Source organism: Mesocricetus auratus, unplaced genomic scaffold (genome assembly GCF_017639785.1).
Source record: "Mesocricetus auratus isolate SY011 unplaced genomic scaffold, BCM_Maur_2.0 Super-Scaffold_6730, whole genome shotgun sequence".
In the NCBI taxonomy this organism is placed as follows: Eukaryota; Metazoa; Chordata; class Mammalia; order Rodentia; family Cricetidae; genus Mesocricetus; species Mesocricetus auratus.
Genome location: NW_024429184.1, coordinates 91616828 through 91640120, shown reverse-complemented (window position 1 = coordinate 91640120; position 23293 = coordinate 91616828). Strand labels below are relative to the sequence as shown.

At 39.9% G+C, this 23293-nt stretch overlaps 1 protein-coding gene across 3 annotated transcripts in view; it reads right to left on the bottom strand.

Annotated features, from left to right (window-relative positions):
* Window positions 1–23293, bottom strand: part of Piezo2 (piezo type mechanosensitive ion channel component 2) — a 342822-nt gene that overhangs the window by 191036 nt on the left and 128493 nt on the right. For all 3 annotated transcript variants that reach the window (XM_040741718.1, XM_040741719.1, XM_040741717.1), the window contains exon 3: window positions 14957–15082. In XM_040741718.1, the coding sequence (XP_040597652.1) occupies window positions 14957–15082 (126 nt within the window). The remainder of the gene's footprint in view (window positions 1–14956; window positions 15083–23293) is intronic.

The following is a 23293-nucleotide window of genomic DNA, read 5'->3' as shown; positions in this document are numbered from 1 at the left end:
CTATCAGTCTGGGGTCCATAAGCTCTTCCTTGTCCAGGTCAACTGTTTCTGTGGGTTTCTCCAGCCTGTCCTTGATCCCTTTGCTCATCACTCCTCCCTCTCTGCAACTGGATTCTAGGAGTTCAGCTCAGTGTTTATCTGTGGGTGTCTGCTGCTGCTTTCATCAGCTACTGGATAAAGGCTCTAGGATGGTATATAAGGTAGTCATCAATCTCATTATCAGGGAAGGGATTTTAAGGTAACCTCTCTGCTATTGCTTAGATTGTCAGTTGGGGTCATCCTTGAAGATCTCTGGACATTTCCCTAGTGCCAGATTTCTCTTTAAACCTATAATGGCTCCCTCTATTATGGTATCTCTTTTCTTGCTCTCCTCTATTTTTCCCTGACTTGATCTTCCTCCTCTCCCCTCCTCGTCTCCCCTTCTCTTTCTCCTAACTCCCTCTTCCCTCCCCCATGTGACCAATTATCTCAGGATATCTTGTTCCTTTCTCCAACTCTAGTGGACCATATATGTCTCTCTTAGGGTCCTCCTTGTTTCCTAGCTTCTCTGGCAGTGTGGATTGTAGACTGGTAATCTTTTGCTCACAATAAATACATTTTTATAAATATATGGTAATCATGCATTTTCTTTTTTAATGAACTATATAACTTAGTTATTTTTTCAGACTTTTACTAAGACCACAAGACTATTCCACTTCTAATTCTAAAATTATATTATCAATAATATCATTAGATGGGTGTTAGCCAGCCAGATATTTTGAAACAATCTTTTGCAGTCATGACTATGTCTTTTTCCTTATTAGTAAAATGATAAGGAATAGCCTGATCCCTGAAGACTCTTTGGTGGAAGAGTTCATTATTCTGAGTGTATTGAAGTTTTCAAAGCAAGGAAGTTTATAAATGGTATAATTCTTGTGGGTTTCTTATAGGTCATGCTCTTCCCATGGTTCATGCAAAGACAGTAATGACAAAGGCAAGCTGGAGCTTTGCTTCTATGCTGATGACCCAACAAAGAAAACTGCAGTTAAATGGAAAAGATTTGCTCATGAATGACAAAGGTCATACTCTTCCAACCTGAGGTGTAAAAATCAACAGCTAGATAGCTATTTTGTTCAAGGGAAGTCAACTTAAACAAAAACAAAGAAGGAAGCCACAAGGTTTTCTCTTACAGAATCCATTAACAAAAATATCTGGGGTATTTTCACAATATCACATAATATCAGCTCCAGCCATGTTGGCTTTCTTTGGAGGGTACAGTTGTGAGCAAGCAATGTAGACTGTGGTAAGTCATCAAAATGCATGTCTCAATCTCATATATCCACAGGGACTCTGAGCTAAAGCAACAGCTGACCACAGGAGTTAGACAACAAATCTTACATTATAGGACAACACTAATTACCCAAATTGCTGCTGAATTGGGCATGCTGCTTCCTTTCTCAAGTTCCCACAGCATCCTCTGGACAAATGCAGAGACACCGCACAGGGGAGCTGCACACAGGGTCCTGTTTGGCTCTTCATTCTAGGTTTCATAGTCAATGATTGCACAGTGTTCACAGTTGCAGTGTTTCAGTTGATCTCTCCATCACTTCTGTTGAGCTTGTGATGTCTCATCTTTCCATCACTTCTGGTGAGCTTGTGATGTCTCATGGTCAAAGATCGCACAGTGTTCACAGTTGCAGTGTTTCAGTTGATCTCTCCATCACTTCAGGTGAGCTTGCGATGTCTCCTTTGCTTTTTCCACCTGTGCTCTGAGTCCCTCTTTTGTCTACCTCTCTCTTTCCAAAGAAGAAGTTACTACTTTCATGAACAAATTATTATTTCAGTGTCTCATGGGACTTATACTTCCATTCTCAAGACACAATGGTCATGTTACTTATTCACATGGAAAGGTCATGCTTGTTAAAGTCCTTTTTAACCCCTACATTCTTACTTTCCATGCATCTGTGTTAGCAATGCAGGGTTTTTTTTTCTGTCACTGACCAAAAACTGTTAGTTATTTAAGTCATGAATGTATCATTCACTCATGAAATGCATATACTCCTACCATTTATAAAGTCTTAAAATATTAGAATTGGATCTGGGCTATACACAGGCTTAGAAACTTCTCTTTGGGTATGCTTAAACAGTAATATCATTTACAAGACAAAGGATAATTTCATAAATTTTATAGCTTTTTAAACAGTGGCATTTCCCCTTTAGATCAAGAGCAGCATTTCTGCATCTACTTTTAGACATTTGCTAAATATATATTAAACCCAGAGTCAAGATATTTATCTGATATATAACATCTGGAAAATGTGTATATAAAAGAAGAAGAGGAGGAGGAGGAGGAACAGAATTCCTTTAGGGCATTGTTCCCTCCTCCCAAACAAAGAGCAATACAGCAGTTCTTCTTATCTATAGTTTTATAGTCTATAATTTCAGTTACCTGTATTCAACTGCCAGATGAAAAAGCTAAATGGAAAATTCCTGAAATGGACAATTCAGAGACTTTCAAATATACCATATTATGAGTAATGTAATGTCACACTGCCTGCTCTGCCCTTGTGACCATGAACTACTTTGTTGACAGCGTGTCCATGGAGTATATTAGCCACCTACCAGTTACAGAACTGCCACCTGTTATAAGATGGCCTTCATGCCATCACATTGCTCATTTTCAAGTATCTCTATTTTACTAAATAATAGCTTCAAAGAACAAGAATAACGATGCTGGTAACTCTACTGCAGACTATTTTGATCATGGCTCTTTTTTGTCATTAGTCATCATTGATAAAGATCCTCTACTGTCTAATTTATAAGTTAAGTTTCACAAAGAGCACTGCATATATAGGTTTGAAAATCATGTGCAGGATTTAGTGCTCACTGTAGTTTCAGACATCCTCTGTGGGTCTTAGAATACTATAGGCAAGGAGTGCAGTCCTAAGTGAATGTGTGTTGTTGACATGAGCATGGCCATGCCAAAGACTAAAACTTCAGACTCATAGGAACAGCAAAACCTTTCTAGGGTAGGCTCAGTAAAATGGCAAATCTTATCTCCTGGTCCTAAAGTGGATGTTGATAGTTGTAAAGGGAAGCCTTCCCGCCAGCTTGGTTCCAGAGCCACATCAGTCCCAAATAAACACACAGGAGGCTATATTAATTATGAAGCTGTTGGCCTTGCTTGTTTCTTACTGGCTAGCTCTGACTTAAGTAGTTACCCCATAATTGTTAATCTAAGTACTTCTCTTACCGGAGAAATTTCCGGGCTTCCTACCCCATGGCGGTTACATCTTGACTCCCTGTGTTTCTCCTTCCCAGAGTCCTCCTGGACACCTAGTCCCACCTATCTTGGTTTCCTATTGGCCAACAGTGCTTTATTGACATATACACAGGACTTCCCCCATCAGATAGTATGTGCATAAAATATCTACCAAGTTTTCTTCCGCATACTGCCACAATGTTTACTTCCTGAAGACCACTCCCCAGTAGAGACAGTTCCTATGGAAACTAGCTAAGCCAGCCTCCTGTCCAACTGTATGCAGTAACCTGTCCTCCCACTCAAGTGTACACAATAAACATGCTGAGCTTCCAGTGTGCTGAGGCTTCTCTATGAGATTCCAATGTGATCCTCTTTTCTCCATTCTCTCAAAGCCTTGGTCAGGTCAATCCCTGGAGCTTGACCCATAAGAATAATACTTGAAAAATAACAGGGGTTATGGTATGTACTCTGATTTATTTTCAGAGTGACTTAATTCATCTCAAAACAAAGATCATAAAAAACTTGTAAGTTGAAATTAAACCAAGTCTACAAGTAAATGTCATATGACTACCTTGACAGAAGTTATTTAGCTTACAGTTTGGTATTGGGCCACAAATAAGTACCACAGCTCTCTTTAAACTGAAGGTAACTGTCCTCACCTCTGGACGCTAGCTCCTGGTGCTGTTATTGGCATTTGGACTCCTGAAAGACTTGCATTTGCTACTTGGCTGTGGGTTTCACAAGCTTAATCAGAATCTTTTCCCAGAAGAATCTCAACTTTCATGTTACAAAAAAATGTAGAATGGGGGTGGAAAGAAAAGTGATCCAAAGCTGCAAGATAAAAGGGCCAAGTCATGTGGAAAGGCAGACCCATCAGAATTAACCATGGAAACTGTTAAAACCAAAGGTTTGGAAAGATGTATTACAAGTTCTGAAAAGTCTTGACTGCCAAACTTAGACTATTATACCCAAAGAAACTATCTATTAAAATTGAAAGAGAAATAAAACCTTTCTACTAGAAAAACAGACTAAAGGAATATACTACCAGGAAGTCAGCTCTACAGAGGATACTGGAAGGAATGCTTCAGACTGAAGAGAAGGATAAGCACCTCAAAGAGGAAACAGAATGAAAACATAAAACACTAGAGCGGTTAATCAAAACAAGCCTAAGAAAACACCGCAAAATGAACAAAATCATGGAAATCAGTACACACATTTTTAATGACTCTGAATATGAAGAATTTTGGTTTACCAATAAGAAGACATAGATTTAGACTGGATATAGAAAGAAGGATCTACTGTCTCCAAGAAACATACCTTACTTTCAAAGATAGATAATACCACTGGATAGATGGGAAAAGGTACCTCGAGCAAATGGAACTAGGAAACAAGCTGGCACAGTATTCAAATATCAAACAAAATGGATTTCAAACTAAAACTAGTCAAAAGAAATGAAGTTCATGTCAAACATAAGACAATATAACAGTTCTAACCATGTATGCACCAAACATGTACTCTCATTTTCATAAAGCAAATATATTTCTAGATGTGAATATAACACAGCAACAGTGGGGTATTTCAGTGTCCCACTGTCACCAGTAAAATAATAGCAGCATCCAGACAAAAATATAACATCAGAGAATCACCAGAGTTAAGTGAAACTGTAACTCAAATGGACCTAACCCACAGAAACAGTTGACCTTAACAAGGGGGAGATCTTGAGCCCCAGATTGATAGCTGTGTGGAAAGCATGGGACTGACCCAGACCCCCTGAATGTGGGTGTCAATGAGGAGGCCTAGGTAATCTATGGGGCCTTGAGTAGTATTTATCACTGGCATACAAATGGACTTTGGCTGCACATCCCACAATGAGGGGTACTCTCTCAGCCTGAACTCTTGGGGGAAGGCCTAGGCCCTGCCCTGGATGAAATGACAGACTCTGGAAATCATCCATGGAGGGCCTCATCCTCCTTGGGGATTGGAGTGGAGATTGGGTGGGGGACTGGGAGGCCTAGTGGGGGGGCGGGGGAGGAGGGGAGGGAGAGGGAGCTGGGATTGACATGTGAAGCAAGCTTGTTTCTAACTTAAATTAAAAAAAAAACAAAAGGAAGAAAAAAATCTCTCCTATTGACAATTAAAAGCCCAGACAGACTCACTGAAGAATCTTACCAGACCTTCAAAGAAGGGTTACCAACAATAATACTCAAAATACTCCATAAAATTGAATAGGAGGATGGGTCTTCAGACTCCTTTCATAAAGCCAATATTACCCTGGTACCAAAGCCAAACAATGGCATACACAAAAAGAAAATTACAGAGGAAGCACCCTGATGAATATAGAACCAAAAACAATCACTATAAAATACTGGCAAATTAAATTCCAGATCACATCTATAAAAATCATTTGTCATGATCAAGTTGAGGGAGCTGGAATGGGGAAGTGAGGGTATACATGATCAAAATACATTGTATACATGTAAAATAAATAAATGATTTTTAAAAGATGCATGAAATGTAGTATGCAGATATAAAAGTTATCAAGTCTCTCAGAGGAAATTATATGTGTTTTATCCTGATTAGAATACCTGTGGTTGCACACACCTTTAATCCCAGCACTTGGGAGGCAGAGGCAGGCAGATCTCTGTGAGTTTGAGGCCAGCCTGGTCTACAGAGCAAGTTCTAGGACAGCCTCCAAAAACAATACAGAGAAACCTTGTCTCAAAAAAAAAACAAAAAAAAACCCTGTGGTTTGGATCACAGATGCTTTGTTCTTATTGTCTGTTCATAGGAAGAAGATGGAGAAGCCCCACATGAAGTTTGGCAGGCTCTGTCATCAAATCTTACACCACTGAATGGTTTCCTGGGCTACTGGAGAATTGTTTCCCTGGAAGGTGTGAGGTTACAGGTCCACAATGCCAGCACTTAGCACTATCTATAAACCAGCCTCTAAAACCAAGCCCCTCCTGAAAATGTCCATTTAGAAACTAGGGATTACATACAGTGTTTTAAAGAACAGTGGAAGGTAAGGGAGTTTGACACAACAATCATCAGTAGTGCCATGCATATGTGCAAACTCTTAAATGATAACCTAGTCTGTGAAAATTTGTTTATATACATGCATATAGTAGTTTTACAGTGATATTTTTAACATGAATAACCTTGCATATTTTCGTATTCTGCATAGGAATCACAAAACAAACTGAATGGCTCTGAAAATGAATGTAAAATGTGAATTGTACAAGTAATTCTTGATCCCTAAAACATAAAAACAAGAGAACTGTCTGTCTAAATTGCCAAACTCCTGCTTGTGGAAGGGTGATCTCATCTGAGAACCTACAGATCTAAACACTGTAGTTAAGTCTGAAGAACAGTTAACCTTGTGACCATTTTCTGGAATGGTCTGACTATACTTAGTTCAATCTTAGGGGTTGCATGATGCCCTTGAAACATCCTTCAACTGTACAGTAAATTGGAAAACATACAGTGATGGTTTTGTGCCCTCTGTCTATAATTTGAGTTTGAGTTTGCTCCCATACCACACAGACTCGCCTTAGTGCTTTTATTGTAAATAATTTACACTAGTAATGCTGAATCATGAAACTGAGGTCAGGGAAAATGTTATTTAAGCAAACAAAATCAATCCCGAATCACTTTAGACTTCAAGCCCTGTGACTTATCTGACAAGAGCCGGTGGGTTTGATGTGGGAGCCAATGAGTACTGGGGATGACTGCTGCACACTAGGAGCATTCCCACCGCCCTGAACTCACGAACCTCCTTGTTAAGCTCTTCTTCCCCCAGGAAAGCCTTTCTCTACTTGTTTTGCCCAGACCAAAATGGCAACCAAATTTCCTTCATGCAAAGAAAATAAATACCAAGTAGCTTAATCTGATAAACACTTTTAAGAAAAACAAAATATGCTAAGCGCCTATTTCCTCCTGACCCGAAAAGAGGAGAAATGGAACTGTGAGAGCAGTCGAGGGCATCAATGAGAGAAGGGTGCTTAGGGACAGGGCTTGGTCTGGGACAGCTCAGCTGCTCTCATCCATAGCTCAGAGTTAAGCCTTGGTGGAAAGAATATCACCAAAAAACTTGTCACGAAACAAAGCATGGAACCCAGGCCTAGCAAGTTCCAAGTTCTTGGGAGCCAGGAGGACCATGGTAAGCAGCATAGTGAAACTGTCTCAAAACTAAAAGTAAAAGGAGGCTTGGGGATATAAGTCTGCCCTCGTGTGCATAAAGTCACAGGTTCAATGACAGCACTATACAGTTGTTTTGTTTGTTTTGATTTTTTAAAAGAAAGTTAGAAAAGCTCATTTTTAACAGGTTCATTTCCCATTTGGTTGATTTCAAGTGGCTGATTTACTCTTGTACTTGGTGATTGGTACAACATTAATTGGTAGTCACCACAGAAGCTCAACTTACCAAAGCATGAGAGTGTGGGCCTTCCATTCCGTAGTGTTTTAATAAGAGAACATGCCATCAGTGCTCAGACAGGGCAAGTGTGGTGACTGATACATTAGAGCATTTGGGCATCTTAGACGCATCTGTGCGTATCTGCCCAAGGGATCATCAAAGTGTCCTGGAGAAGGAATGGCAACATGACATGAAGGGTGGACATAGGAACAAAACAGATGGGTAGAGAGTTAAGGAACTGAAATTTGGAGCATGCTTGACTTGGTAGTGGGAACCTGGATAACACAGCTGCTAGAGGAGAGAGACAGAGAAACACAAGTTCTCAAGTAGCCCTTGGGCTTCAGGCATGCAGCTGAGTGGGGCTGGTCCCTTGGCCACCTCACATTCTCACCATCCATCTATGTGTCTTCTGTTAAAATATTTAATGACAGCTCAAACCTCTTCCTGAGACTCAACAGCTATCCATACACAAGGAAAACAAGAGATGCTGCAAGGCCAGACCATAAAACTGAGATGCAAACAAAATACATCTGGGATACAGTGAGCAATCAAACATGAGCAATGTTGCCATGTTGATTTAGAACAAAACTTAGCACCAAAACGGTGTTTTACAAACACATGCATACATGGTGTTCACACAAAGAAACAAAGAGAGCAGATACAGAGTAAGAGCAAAGAAAACAAGGACTGCTGGAGCATCAGTCTGTGCTGGAACTCTTCAATGTCACCTGACTTCAGAATGAGTGGCAATGACATTCAAGGAAAGAGGTCTTCTGTCGAGCCAGAACCCAAACCCAAATCCAAGTTAGGACATCTCTGCTTTCGGGGACCTAGAGGTTCTATCAGGAAATAAACATGATGGCTTCATTTTTAAAAATCTGTATAACTTAACACGCAGCAGGGTTTTAATGGGTGTGACAGGTTGTAACTATCATTATGTCACTGTCGCTGTTGCTGAAATAACCACTGAAAGGGAAGGAGATTTAATCTGCTTCCGGTTTCAGTGGCTTTGGTACATGGCTAGGTGACTCCCTTATTTCCGGACCATGGTGACACAGAGCACAGTGCCAGAAAGGCATACTAGAACAAAGTCGCTTACCTCACTGGAGCCAAAAAACTGAGAGCAGGAAAAGAAAGGGGAGAGGGGACAAGACACATCCTTGTAGAAAAGACATAAGCATCTGCTTCTACCGATGAGGCCACACCTCTTCCCATTTCCCCGTGCTACCTCTGGGCTGTGAATCCACCCAGAGATCCATCCATTGATTAGGTCTGAGCCCACAGGAACCAATCACTTCCCTAAAGTCTATTTTGAACCATAAGCCTGTGGGAACGTTTCATATCCAAACTGTAAGAGTTACCAGAAAAAAGAAGTTACAGCCTTCCTTAGTGGCATCAAGTCAGGCCCCAACTATCTCACTTGGCAAGACACCCTCAGCCACAAAGGACACTGGCCAGGCCAAACATCGAGCAGACAGTGAAGAACTTTATGTAGAAGGATCTGATATCTGCAGCTGTCTCAAACACCCACCATGTCTTCTGGGTAATGGAACGATGATGCTATGTATATTTTGGAAACAGCCTCAGGAGCCAGTGGCTCAGGGGCTCATTCTTCAAGAGATTTCTCACAAGTGGCATCAGCCCATTCTTTTTGGCTTTTGCTCTTCATTTTCAGGAATAAGATTTTCTCAGGCTTCAAATCTACCGATCCCAACCTAGTATAGACTGCAGGATCCTGGCTATAAGCACTGTGATACAGGGCTATGGCTAGAGCTACCAAACAGAAGGTATCATGGAAAATGTGGCCAAGGAGGGATGTAAATATGGTTCATTTAACCAAACTGTCTTTGTAACTCAGGGGGGAAAGATAATCTCAATAGCCAATAGCATCCGCCAAGTGAATCAGTTGCTTGTGACAGTTAGCCCTCTATCTAGTGTTAGTGCATAAGCTTACCTGTCCCTTTGTGTGGCATAACCTCTAATATTTTTTCATTCTAATCTTATTCTCCAAAATATACGTAACCAAACATCAAACTACTCCATAAAAATTTTCTGTGGAAGCTAAGTTTCAGAGCATATGATACTATTAGAGTCCAGAGACTTGAGTTAGAATTCTGCCTTTCCTCCTCATGAAGTGGACCAATATAACACATTCTCTGGGCCCTACTTTCTCTGTCAGGGTTAGAGTAATGACACTCTACCACCTTTATCATTTAATTTAACCTGCTGTTTAATCTCTTTAAGACACATACAAAGGAGTAAATTAGATGATACAAGTGACAGAGTGATAGTTGACTTAACATAGAAATGTTGGTTCCTTTTCCTCCCAACACTTCTATCCTTTGCCTCTTTCTCTTGAATTTTCTAATATGGAAAAAAGGAAGAAATGCTGAGTCATCTGTTTATTATGTATTTCTCTGAGCTGAACACATGGTCTTAGTGGCAAGCTTTGAGGCAGATGAGAGAATGAAGGATTCTAAAGGATTCTGACATTCATGTAATGACCTCCAAGCAGGTAGAGTGAGGGTTTCCAGATGTTCATCACTGAAGAATAATAGAAAGTTCTGGAAGGAGGGCAGAGGTTAGATACACGTTCTTGGTGGTGTTGGTTTTGTGTGTGTGTGTGTGTGTGTGTGTGTGTGTGTGTGTGTGTGTGTATTAAAAGATCTAGTAAATTTATTAACATCTTTATTACTAGTTCTTTGAGGATTTCATATAATGTGATTTGGTCATATTCACCTCTTCTCTCGAAATGCAGCACAGGTATAACCTTGGGGTACAGAAGAATTAATATGAAACAGAGGCAAGTATTGTCCTAGACAATTGTGTAATTCTATATGAGGTTCATAATTTTCTAAAATATTAGTGGATCTGAGTTTGTCCTAGTATCTTTGAGTCATGTGTGATCTTGAAAAATAAATATCTACTTCTGTAGTGATGTCAACCACAGCTATTTATATTTAATAAGCACTGATTTATAGTCATTAATATAGACCAGTCATATGTCTGAAGAACTGATTAACTCAGCCTTCCCAACAACTAACACTAGGGCAAGTTCTACCCAGTTGACAGTGGAGAAACTGGGGCACAGAGAGGCATAGCTCACAATCATCTACAATTATTAAATGTCATAAAATTTCCATTTTAAAACTTCTCATAATAAGATGAGAAATTCTATTTGAAGCATGCCAAATGTTAAATACTACTCTGTTACTATAACTCCAAAGTAAATCAAGACCAACACTGACACAGTATGGGCTTAGGGTTTTACCCTGAGGGCTGCTTCCTCGCCACAGGATGAACTTTCTTGCCTGGGTGTGGCTTTTGGCCATAAAAGTCATACGCACTCATTCTAGGAGCAGCAAGTCTAGCAAGCAGGAGTTACAAGAGCTCCTTCAGTCATGTTTCCACTGGAGCCCACTGATAACAAACTTGCCTTCCCCCAATGCACTGAGAGACATGAGTGAGTGTGTGGATGGAAATCAATTTGCCTCAGTCACCAGAGCTGTGTGATGTATGTGTGAGAGGGAGTAGGTGCTGGCCTGGTTGTACAATTGAGTTTTGTTAGGTGTGTGTGGGGGGGGCAGGTACTAGGGCAGAGTGTGCAGTTCAGATGTACAATGGTTTCCCACAGCTCTCCTGTCCTTGCAGAGCCTATGTTCTCATCATTACAGTCCCTGCTTCAGCGATTACTGCACATTTAGCTTTGTGTTTATACAGGAAAAAGACATCCCTGGAGAAAGATGTAGAATAAACAGCCCTGCAGGCAGGGCTTGGCCAGCTAACCAGACCTGTCATTCTGTGTATGAAATGACTTGACAGCGCTCCTGGCTAGGAGGGGCCAGGAATGAAAGCTCCTACTCACTGCCTCAGGTGTTGCAGATGCCTTCAAAGACCATAGCTGTCCAGGTATACAGCCCTGCTAGTCTTAAAGATAGGGTTCGATAATGACACAGGAACCATGGAATGCTCTCACTGATGATGAAAAGTCCTCTCTATAGTGAGAAAAAAAATGTAGTCCCTGGAACCAAAATGCTCTGTGGGTAAGCGTCCATGTGAAGTTATTATTATCAGAAATTTCTCTTTCATAGTTTTGAACCTACAACGTTTTGTTTCAATCAAGAGTACATACAGAACAGGAATCCAGACTGGTCCAGCTTGGAAATTTCACTGACATTACTACATATCTACCACAGAATCAAACACAGTCCTTCTGTGTAATGGCAGTGACATAATCAAAACCAGATTCACATTTATTTAAGTAGCATAGTTCTGACAGAATGAAAATATTTTAGTTAGTGCTACAGGACTTTGGGGGGAAATTTACAGATGTCTCCCCTGCCCACTGACTCCTCACTTACCTATAGGAGCACTGTTTGGGGTGGAGGGAAGTAGAGAGGAAGAAAGAAAAAAAGAAAGTGAGGGAGGGAGAAAGAGAGAGAGAGAATACTGTGTTTCAATTCTGTACAATGGCACGTTTAAGAAATCTGCCAACCAGCAAAAAACTAAATAGAGGTGGTTTGAAAAACAAAACAAAACAAAACTCTTCACTGCTTTCAGTTAATATTCATGGGAGTCAAGGGGGAAGAGGGCTTTCAAGCGTTCAGTATTTATAAATGCTACTGCTGTGCCCCAAACTCATGTCTTGGATTCCAAAGAGAAGCAGGGAGCTTTTGCCATAATGGGGCAAGAGTATGACTTTAAAGCAAAGAAACAAGTCATTAAGAAACAGAATTAAAACACAGAAGTAAGCACTTGGTGGTCTGGGATTTGAACACCACTTGTTGGAGAGATTTTTCATCTCATTTACTAACATCTTAAAGAGAGAGGCCGTGTTCCTGGTATGTAACACTGTTGACCAAGAGAGCATTTGTCTTCTCATTGAAAATGGATGTTTGAACCAAAGACTTTGTGTTAGCGCCCTGACAGTAAAACATCGTTCCATCTGCCAGGGAAACAATTATGTTGTGATGGAAAGCCGATTCTAAATGAAAGGCCGGCGTCCCCATCTCCCAGCCTCACACCCTTTCCAGGAGTCTCAGTAATGTGTGCATCAAACATTCCCTAGGCTTTCACCTCATCTGAGCTAACCCTGAGCACTAAACAAGCACAAAGCACTGAAGTTGGTGTTTCTCTTTTATCCCTTTTCAAGAATGTATTAATATTAAAGTTACACAGGAAACCAAACCAACACAAACCTGCAGTACCTGATGAGCCAGCACTGGCCTAGGAAGCAGCAAGATTTTTCAGAAGAAATTTATTACATCTATAAATTCACATTCAAGGTGCCTATGGCTGGAAGGAAATAGCTGGAGTTTTTTAAAACTCAGTCTTTAAGCTAGTCCTTTCCTATTGGTTAACTCATCTAAAACATTGGAACTTCAAAATGGAACATTGATGTGGTTCCAAATAAGCTTCAAGTTGGAATTTAGTTTCTTGAAATGAAGTTTGCTATTATGGTTTCCATTCGTTTTGATTCTTGCAAAGGAGAGTCCCATCTGGGAACACGAAGGAAAGGGATGGGAGGTTCTCACTAGATTCATAGGCAGTTTATACTGCAGCATGACTTACACACTAATAACAAATGCCTCCAATGGGGACATGGTAACAGCCTAGGTATTGAGAAGCTTAAAAAGTAGTGTGAGAGGCAGCTGTATCCCACAAGAATGGATGGGCAAGAAACACAGAAAGATGAGAAGAAAGAGGTCAGTCCTCATAACAGCAGGGAAGCCTGTTCTCCCAAGCCCTGCCTGGGAAATGGGGACATGGATTGATGTCACTACAGTCTCAGTTGAAGCAGCCTTGCCTAGGAAAGGAAAATCAAAGCAAGAACAGGTGTGTGTGTGTGCGTGTGAGTGTGTGTGTGTGTGTGTGTGTTGTCTACCTACACATGAGAGAATACATGCAAAGCAAACATATTTATAAATATAGCAAAGAAAGTTATATTGTCATTTCATGTCATATTTTGTATCTTTGTGGAATCGTAGGAAAGTTTAATTGCAAGTAAATACAGAAATACCCAGAATCCAAAAGAGACAGTGAGTTTCATCTCCTGGTGAGTCTTCTATGTCTCTCAGCAACATGACACTATTTGCAAAAGGATACCTCTCCATGGGTATGTGATGTCTTCTGGAATGAAGACTATGTTTTAATTATCATTCTAAACAATTGCCTGAATTTTGAATATGCTAAAAACCCTCTGGGTTATATATTTAAGTTGGGTAGATTTATGGAGTATGCATTACATACCAGTTTAAAGAAAAGCAGACCTATCTCAAAATACAGATTTAAAATAAAAATACAATTTGGGCAGGAATTGCTATTAAAAGAATTTTGAACCTAATAAATCTTTAGTTCTGCAAATGTCTAAAAGTTGTACAGAGAAGGCTAATGAATAATTTATGACTGTAAAATCCATCACAGAATCCTACACTGTATTTAACTTAACGCCCTTTGGTACATGAAGAATTCTGATCTTTTTATTTTACGGGGAAGGTATGTTTACTTCCTTGTCCTTACACTTATGCTCATGAAAGTTCAGGAAATTTCAAAGCCACAAATGGGTTCCTCAAAGAAAAACGGACAAGTCAAAACTGTTATTAGAGTCTATTTCAAATATCTCAGGGTCTCTTTAGTTTTAACTGAAAACATATGGATTGGATGCCATCTACGTGAAATGCTTATTTTTTTTCAAGAGACAAATACAAATTCTACTGAAACTGAAGTGTGATTTACTTTGGGAAGTTAACAGTTGAACAAAGAGTAAATATATTGACTTTCTCATGTCATAAGTTTACACTCTGAGTTACACATTTTCTTCCTCATAAATATCAAGTGAAAAACTCCCAGTTTGAAAATAAATGGTATGCATTATGCCGTTTCTCATAGACATAACAAACGCTGTACTGTGCTTGGCACAATCGAATCATGTAATATTGCTAAGTTTCTGTTGTGTGCTCACATATTGGATATTACTGTCCTACAGCTGAGTTCCAAGGGATCTATGCAGATCCAGATTTTAGATTAAGACAAATGACTATGTTTTACAATCATATAGGATCCCAATATCTAATAAAAGTTGGAGATCCACTGTTCGACTCACGACCTCATTTTCCATGGCAAATCCTACATATAGGCATACACACACACACACATATATTATTCTATACTAGATTAGCAAATGACCAAAATTGCAATGAATTCATAGTGCAGTCATGTCGCAGATTCATATGTGTGTGATGATAGGTAGACAGATCCATCACGTGCACAACTGAGCAGAGAAGCCCAAGGCTGGTACTCACAGTTGTAAGCAGGTGCGATGCGGTGCTGAGCTTCCAGGCTGGCCAATGTGATGTGGAAAATGATGTGCAACAGCAGGAAGGAGAGGCTGGTGATGCACAGGGACTGTAGCAGCCGCCCTGTATGTCCTAGGGAGGAAGCATCAGAGTGTGAGCGAATGCTCACGTGCCACCCAGACAGAAGCCCCAAGACTGGTTCAAAAGTGAGGCAAAGTGGGTCTTATCTTAATTATAACCCTACAGACAAAAGGACATCTTATTTCCTTTGCAACATTATATGATTGTCTGTACATATTAGAATCCACTGTAAAGGAATATTCTTGCTTTCCTGTTTGTTATAGGGCATATTACCATGGATTAGAAACAAGTGCTGGGTCACAAAATTGTACAGAAAAACATTGCCAGCATAGAAGGGACCCATAACCTTCTCCTATGGAAGTAGTTTAAGAAAGTAAAAATAAGAAGAAAGTAACCTAGGACATTTTACAAAGTTATTTTTTTATTTTAATTTATTTTATTTATTTTAAAAATAAATAAGGATAAGGAAGAAAACTATAAATCAATTTCACTTGTGAGCACAAGCATAAATTATAAAGAATGTTAGCCATGAAATAGAGTAAAATATAGCTTGTCATATTTATCAGAGCACAGAGCAAGTAGGTTTAGTACAAGCAATCCAGAAATCCATGTGAAATTCACATGCTAGTGGACTCATACTAGTTTTCTAGATACCACAAAAGAAGCCTTTTATAAGGTTCAAAAGCATTAGTGATTTCAAAGAAATAGGAAAGAAAACTGAAAATGTGAAGAACTGTTTGTAAATGTTGGATAAATCACGAGAACACAAGCATCTTCTCTATGATGGGCATTTAGTCATCAACCCCTGGATGTCAAGAGAATGAGTGAGGAATCTACATGCCATCACCAAAGGGGTGGGCAGTGCCATGAGGAAAGAAACTGTTGAGTCTCAATGACAAGGAATACGTGCTGATAGTAGGATCAAAGGGATTGCTTTCCTGATGCTGAGGATCAGTACCGAATGTCAAGCTGAGTCTACATACCAAGTGTGAGAAGAAATATGAGAATTCAATAAAGCATTCAGATACAAGACAATCTTACAAAACCCACTACAGGCCCTCTACATTAGCAATTGCAAGGTACAAAATCAGATACAAGCTAATTAGCAATCAAAGTTGTTTTGTAATGATTTTGTGAACATGTCAACTTGGCCCAGACAGAGAACACAATCATTTGGTTAAACACTAACCTAGGCCCTGCTGAGAGTTTACGAGTCACAAAGTCCTTAGTAAACTGAGGCTAACACAGAAACTATTCTTTGTCACCAGTCAGGCTGAGTAACAAAAGGTATACAGAAACTCTTCCTGCAGAGAGGAGCTTCAGTCCAAGGTCCATGAACCTGGGCTGTGCATCACCTCTCTTTGATGACCTACACTGAGGATTATAGACTTGTCAACCAGTTCATACAAGAAATTGTGTAAGCCAATTCTCTGAAATAAATCAAATGCAGGAAAACATGTGAATCATGCATTCATTGATTTCTTATGGCATTACTACTCTTTGATTGAACCTTGGCTAATAAAAATATTTAAAAACTAACCTAGTAAAGAATTGAAAAGGCTTTTATGGAAGTATAAAAATGATATGAATGAATAAAGGGATAATTCACATTCACAAAGAGATTGTGTATGATAAAAGATAAAAGATACAAATTTTCCTTAAATATGGTCTGTAAGTTCAATGAAATTTCAAATAAAATACCAGAAGAAACCTAAAATTTCAAAAGCCATATTTCGATACATAAAAGAAAGGATGTTTTGAGGTTTTCAATCATGTTAAAATATATATTTAAGAGTAAAATTATATCATTTCTGTCAGTCTTGAGAAATAAGTTCAAAGGTGAATGAGGCCAATGTGCCCTTATGGTAGATACACTATAAACCTCTGTTAAAACAAAACAAACAAAATCTCAGATTCCTTATGGAGAAGCTTAAAGAGCAGGATAGAATAACATTGCTCAAAAAACAAACCAACTCATTTTTATTAACTATACACAAATCTATGCTGATCCAATAAACCAATAAACAATGATAGGAAAGCACCATGTTAGGTCTTTCGAGGCCATCTCCCACAGAAACACTGTTTTGGCAGCCAGGCTTAGGAATAGTTTGTGGAAGCCCCAGCAACTGTGTTTCCAGCTTCCCAGTGGAAGAAAAATCAGATGTGAGCACAATGAAAAGCGTAAGAGGGTCAGCTTCACTTTCCTCATGTTGCCTGTGCTTCTCCCATAGTTAACAGAGCTTGGTAGTGCGAGAGACTGGATCGATTTGTACTTTCTCCCCTGGAAAAACTGAGAATAGTGTGAGTGCCCAGCTTCCTCAGTCCTGTAGGGTTCTAGCTCAGACAGCTCAACAGTTCACTTCCATCTCACCTCATCAAGAGCACTGAAGTAACAAGCCAACGGAAACCAGCCAGAAACAGGTAAGAATGGGGAGGAGAAGAGGGAGTGTCATCCATCTCATGTGTGGTTCTCCACTATTAGCCCTGGACCCTAATAACCAGTCTGAAGACTCCACTAAGAGACATACCAGTGAACCAGCAATGTGACTCACCTGAGCATGCCCACAACCAGCTGATACCACCCCTGGGTTGCCTACTCTCCCTTCACTGGTCAGCTCCTTGTACCTTCTTGCATACGGCCTGTACCGGCTCCTACAGAATACACACAGATCTCAACAGCAGATGCACATCTCAGCAAGTAGTCTGTACTGGCTACAGATGTAATATGAAACTTTGAGTATGCAGGAGCTCTGCATTCTGAAAACACATGAGAGGCTCTTAGGATCGAACTTGACCTAGAGAGAAAGACAGTACAAGAGCCTAAAGAAGGAACAAACTAAGGAGGTAGCCCTGTCCTCTGCAGTGATAGAGCCATCCTATCTTCCAGACCTGTGTCTCAGGGGTTAATAGTGGCAGTATCAGTTATGATATTAGGGTCATCTCCCCTAACCTTAAAGGCTGAAGCTGAAGAACTCACTTAGAATCCCAGAAGAATAATGTTCTTCCTTCATTCTGTCCTATCTCTGTGCCTTAAACCTCTCAGCTGGCAGCTTTTCTATTAGATAGTTGATCGAATATGTAAGTCACCCACTAATCTTTTCATTTGATTGTTGTTCAAAAGCCACTGGTGTCCAGGATATATGCTCTCTGTTTGTTTGTGTTTGAGACAACTTTCATATATAGACTAATCTGACCTCCTGACCCTCCTGCCAATGCCTCCCATGTGCTGGGGGCATGGGTGTGTGCCTCTATTCGTTCTTGTTTTTGTAATGACAGATGGATGGGGATTTCACAAGTCTTTAGGTTCTTGTTCCTTTTCATTCAGCAAATTCCTTCTTCAGTGAGTCACCTCCTCCCTGTGTATCATTCCTCTATCGCATTTTATTATAAGCAGTTGGGAGGAACCTGGTTGCACTGTCAACATTTTGGTTAGAAATCTCTTCTGCTTATTGATGACTCACAAGTTCTCCCAGTTACAAAATATCAGGATGTCATTCACTTTATAAGGGGACTCCCCTTCACTCCAGTCAACAGTGATGTGTTCTACAGTCTGACATCTGAACCAAAGCACCTTGAACCATCATCTTCACCAAATCTCTTCAGAGCACTTTAAGCTTTCTGAAAAAAATGGGTTTCAAAAGCATCTTCCAGCTTCTACCGTGTTATGATGAACTTTTCTGAAAAAAAACCTGCATACAAAGACTTGGCTTTATGGTATACAAATGGAGTTTGGGAGCCCATTCCACATGGAGTGATGCTCTCTCAGCCTGGACACATGGGGGAGGACCTAGGTCCTGCCATGGATGAAATGACAGACTCTGGAGATCCCCCCAAGGAGGGCCTTACCCTCCCTGGGGAATGATGTGGGGATAGGGCTAGGGGCGGAGGGTGAGGGTGGGGCTGGTGGAGGGAGAAGGGGAGAACCGGAATTGACATTTGAAGCATGCATGTTTCTAATTTACATTAAAAATACAAAAAAAACCCAAAGACTTGGCTTTTTCCAGCTCTTGCCACCTTGACAGCATTTATCCTATGTACTCAACCTGCTTTCCTACTGTGTGCGCAGGCTGTTTAAATTTAACCTCACTTTAAGAGAACTATGTAACCAACTTTATTGTGCCCTGAATTCCTCATTCAGCTGTTACAACCTAAGCTAAAACGTTAATCTTCAGTTATTCATTCTTCCTTCACCCTGAACCAGAAGAACCTATGTGTGTACGAAAGTGTTGTGGTAAGCATTTACTAAAAAATAGCCAACAGATTGAAAAACAATCTTAAACAACAAGAATCTCATAAACATCAGAAGCAACATGTGGATGTAGGTTAATAATGTCTGTTTGTGGGTTTTTGTTTGCTATTCTTGATCAGTTGGAATGAGAAAAATGACTTTGTGCCTTATAAACTTCTCTTAGAGATTTCTGTACAGACTCCCCAATTCCTTTCCCATGCCATGGTTTTTGTGGTGTTAGACAACACAGACCAAAGCACTTCATTAGAGACAGGTGAAAGAATAAGAAAAGTGGAGAATTCCAGGAACCAGTGGCTGGTTTCTGGTAAAACTAATCGAAAAGGAAGTTGCCTTATTTTAGTGTTTTCATGCCTTCATTAGTTGTCAATGTTTGCATACTTGTCAGTGTCATTGTGCCCCCATATACATGAAGACACAAATGTGTGTAGAGACTCAAGATGATCTTGGGTGTCTTTCTCTTTCTCTATTTTCTTTGAAATGGGGCCTCTCACCAAACATGGAGCTACCAGCACCAGCCTTACAAGATCACATTACCACCACTGACTTTTTCCTTGAATGTTGTGGAATATTTGTTTAACTATGCAAAGATGTGTTGCATTTGATTAACTATGTAAAGATCTGTTGCATTTGTTTAAGTTGTGGGATATTTGTTTAACTATGTAAAGATGTATTGCATATGTTTAATTATGTAAAGGTGTGTTGCTGTTTTACGTTGACTGCTTAAGGCACTTGATTGGGCTAATAAAAAGCTGGATCGCCAATAGCGAAGGAGAAGGTAGAGATGGAACTTCCAGACAGGGAAAGTAAGTGGGAGGAGACATTTAGGCTTGAGGAAGAAGGAAAAGGAAAAGACATGGAAACACCAGGGGCCAGTCAGTCAGGTACAGAGGAAACAGGAAAGTAAGACATATAGGATGAAAGAAAGGTAAAAAGCCCTGTGTCAAAACATAGATGAATAGGTTAAATTAAGTTAAAAGAGCTGGTGGAACAAGCCTAAGCTAAAGCCAAGCATTCCTAATTAATAATGTCTCTGTTTCTTCACTTGGGAGCTAAAGAAAATCCCCACTACACATGAATGTTGGGGTTTCAAACTCAGGTCCTCACAATTGAGCACCTGGCACTTACTGATAGAATCATCCCAAGCTGCATTGACTGATGGTTAAACAACAGATTTATTTTCTTGTATCTTTGGAAAACAGAGCCTCAGATCAGGCTGTTCTCAGAGCATCTTCATCAAAAGCCTCTCTTCTGGGCTGTGCCTGACCACTTTCATATGGTGAGCATTCTGAGCAGGCACATCCCTGGTGTCTGTGCATGATTCTAACTTTCCTTCCCTTACAAGGAAACCAGTGAGGCTGGATTAATGAGCTACTCTAATGACCTGATTTATTGTATGTTAAACCTATGACTGTGGGTTCTTCCCCCTAAGAATGTCATAATTAGATGTGGCAAAAATAAAACTTCAAAATATAGATTTGTGGAAGAATATAATTCAGCTCTAAACAGTAGAAATCCACATCTTATTTCTTATGCTGGAGGGAAAATGTTCAGGCCCTTGCTATTAAGTATAATGTTAGCTGTGGCCTTCCATAAACACTCTTAATCCTGATAAGAAATTTCTTTTTTATTCACAGTTTCAGAGTGTATTTTGCCAAATGCTATCACTGTGTCAGGTGCAATGATGGGTTTTTATTCAATGTTTCTTATTGATGTTAGGTATCCAGAAATTGGTTTTGGTAAGAATGCCCCTAAAATCTGGAACTATCTGATGATACATCAACTCATAGGAACACGAAGAAATGGGACATATATTCAAGGACAAGCAACAGATGTAACATCAAGATAATTTCCAAAAGCACCTGAACCACAGCGAGATGCTGAGATGGCTGAGATGCTGCTCTCCGCATGAGCACGCTGCTTCCCCAGCCATCGGGATGCCACAAATGAAGAAACTAAAAACCAACAAAGGGACTAAGTCGCTAAGTGGGAGAGTAGAGTGTTTCCAAATAAATTGCATCTTGAATTGTAAACAGAGTTCTGCTTATTTATATTAGTTTTCTTAAAATGGAGTTTTAAACAAAACAACCCCAAACTATTGTTGTTTCATAGATTCCATTCACGAACTGGGTTTTTAAAAATACTTTCTGATTGGATTTAAGGCCTTCTCCAGGAGATGGAACCCATATCTGACACTGATAAGTTGGCCAAGAACCTGAGATTAGGTATGTCGTGAGCTAGGGAATACCTACTACTATTATTCTGCTAACAAAATTTAACAAAAAAATGCATCTGAATGACATTGTGCTAAACCCATAGACGAGTGCATCACTCAGCCACCATCAGAGAAGCTTCCTCTTAACCTAGATACTCACAACTGACCAGTGTATAGAGAGCAAGAGGCTTTAGAGCTCTCAGAATTAAATGAGATGTCTTCACCAAATCAGTCCCCTCAGGGCTCAGGCATCTATGTGCAGTATTTGTGCAGACTTTTTGTCTAATTTTTCTTTGTTTGGGCAATGTTGTTTTTTGCCTTATTTGTCTTTTGCTTGTCTGTTTTGGGTTTCCATGTTTGGAGAGGGGTTTTTTGTTTCTTTGGTTTTAAAGATAGAGAGGAAAAATAAAATGTAGTTGGGTGTTGGAGATGACTGTGAGGAATGAACATGATCAAAATATATTGTATAAAAGTTTTTTTCACCTAGAAAACATAAAATAACAAAATAAATATAAACTTCATTCAGCCTTTATTACAGTCCTGAAACGGGGGGATTGCCTTAGCCAACATTTCCAGTTCTCTGACTTCCAGGTGACTTGAATGTGGCGAGCACACATGGAAGACACTAGGCTCTCCAGATGTGCCAGCTTCCTTAAGCTAACTTTGAATTTTTCCATTTATGATGCAATCTCAGTCAAAATCTCTGAAATTTTTAAAGGGAAGCCTTGGGCCTTGTGGCAGCTTTCCTTTCCAAGGAAATGAAAACTACAGTATTTTCATTGTTATGGGTTTCCAGATAAAATAATGAACCCAAGGTCAAATCTGCCTGAAGGTAGAGTTTTAAAAATTTAGAATCTTCTGTGGCTCATTCTCAAGGTGCTATGTCTGTGATTTATTGACCGCTTGAGAAATGCTAATGGAAAGACTATTCAATTATATACCCAACATTTAGAGAAAGTATCTTGAGGAACAAGTTATTTATAGTTAAAGAACTTTTCATAGCATGCTGTATAAAGAAACACATGAAAAATGTGTTGACACAAAACTCAAGGTTTTCCTTAGGTTGGGATTGAGATGGATGTAGATACCAACTAGCTGGAAGAAGATGCCCCAGACTAAGCAGTTGAGCTTCTAGGTAGGACCAAGTTAACAGCAATGGGAGAGGCAATGCTTGACTCCATCTTCAACTTGCCGAGGCCATCCTTCAGCACACATCAAAAACTTTTTTGGCCGGGCGTTGGTGGCACACACCTTTAATCCCAGCACTTGGGAGGCAGAGGCAGGCAGATCTCCATGAGTTTGAGGCCAGCCTGGTCTACAGAGCAAGTTTCATGATAGGCTCCAAATCTACACAGAGAAACCCTGTCTCTAAAAACCAACCCCCCCAAAATGCTTTTTTTAATGAAAAGAGTGAATCATAGGAAAGCTTCTGTGAACAATTCAGGAGTGAGTAGAGGAAGGGGTGACAGCCTCCTTTCTCCAGTTTCCCCACCTTCCTGAGAGGACAGAGTTCCCACTGTGTGCTTGCAAGCCAGTCATGGAATCCCCACCACTACCGATCTCTCAATCTTTCCTGGCACCAGTCCAGTATGGACTAAGAATTTTATTTTATTGACATATGATTGGAGAAAAAAAGTAGGTTGTCCCGCTTTCCTCCTCTCCTTTTATGACTTATTATTTAATAACTTAAAAATAGACTTACTTCATTTTATTTGCTTGCATATATGTATATGTACCACGTGTGTGCCTGGTGCCATAGAAGTTAATAGAGGGTATCAGGTCCCCGGGAATTGGAATTCCC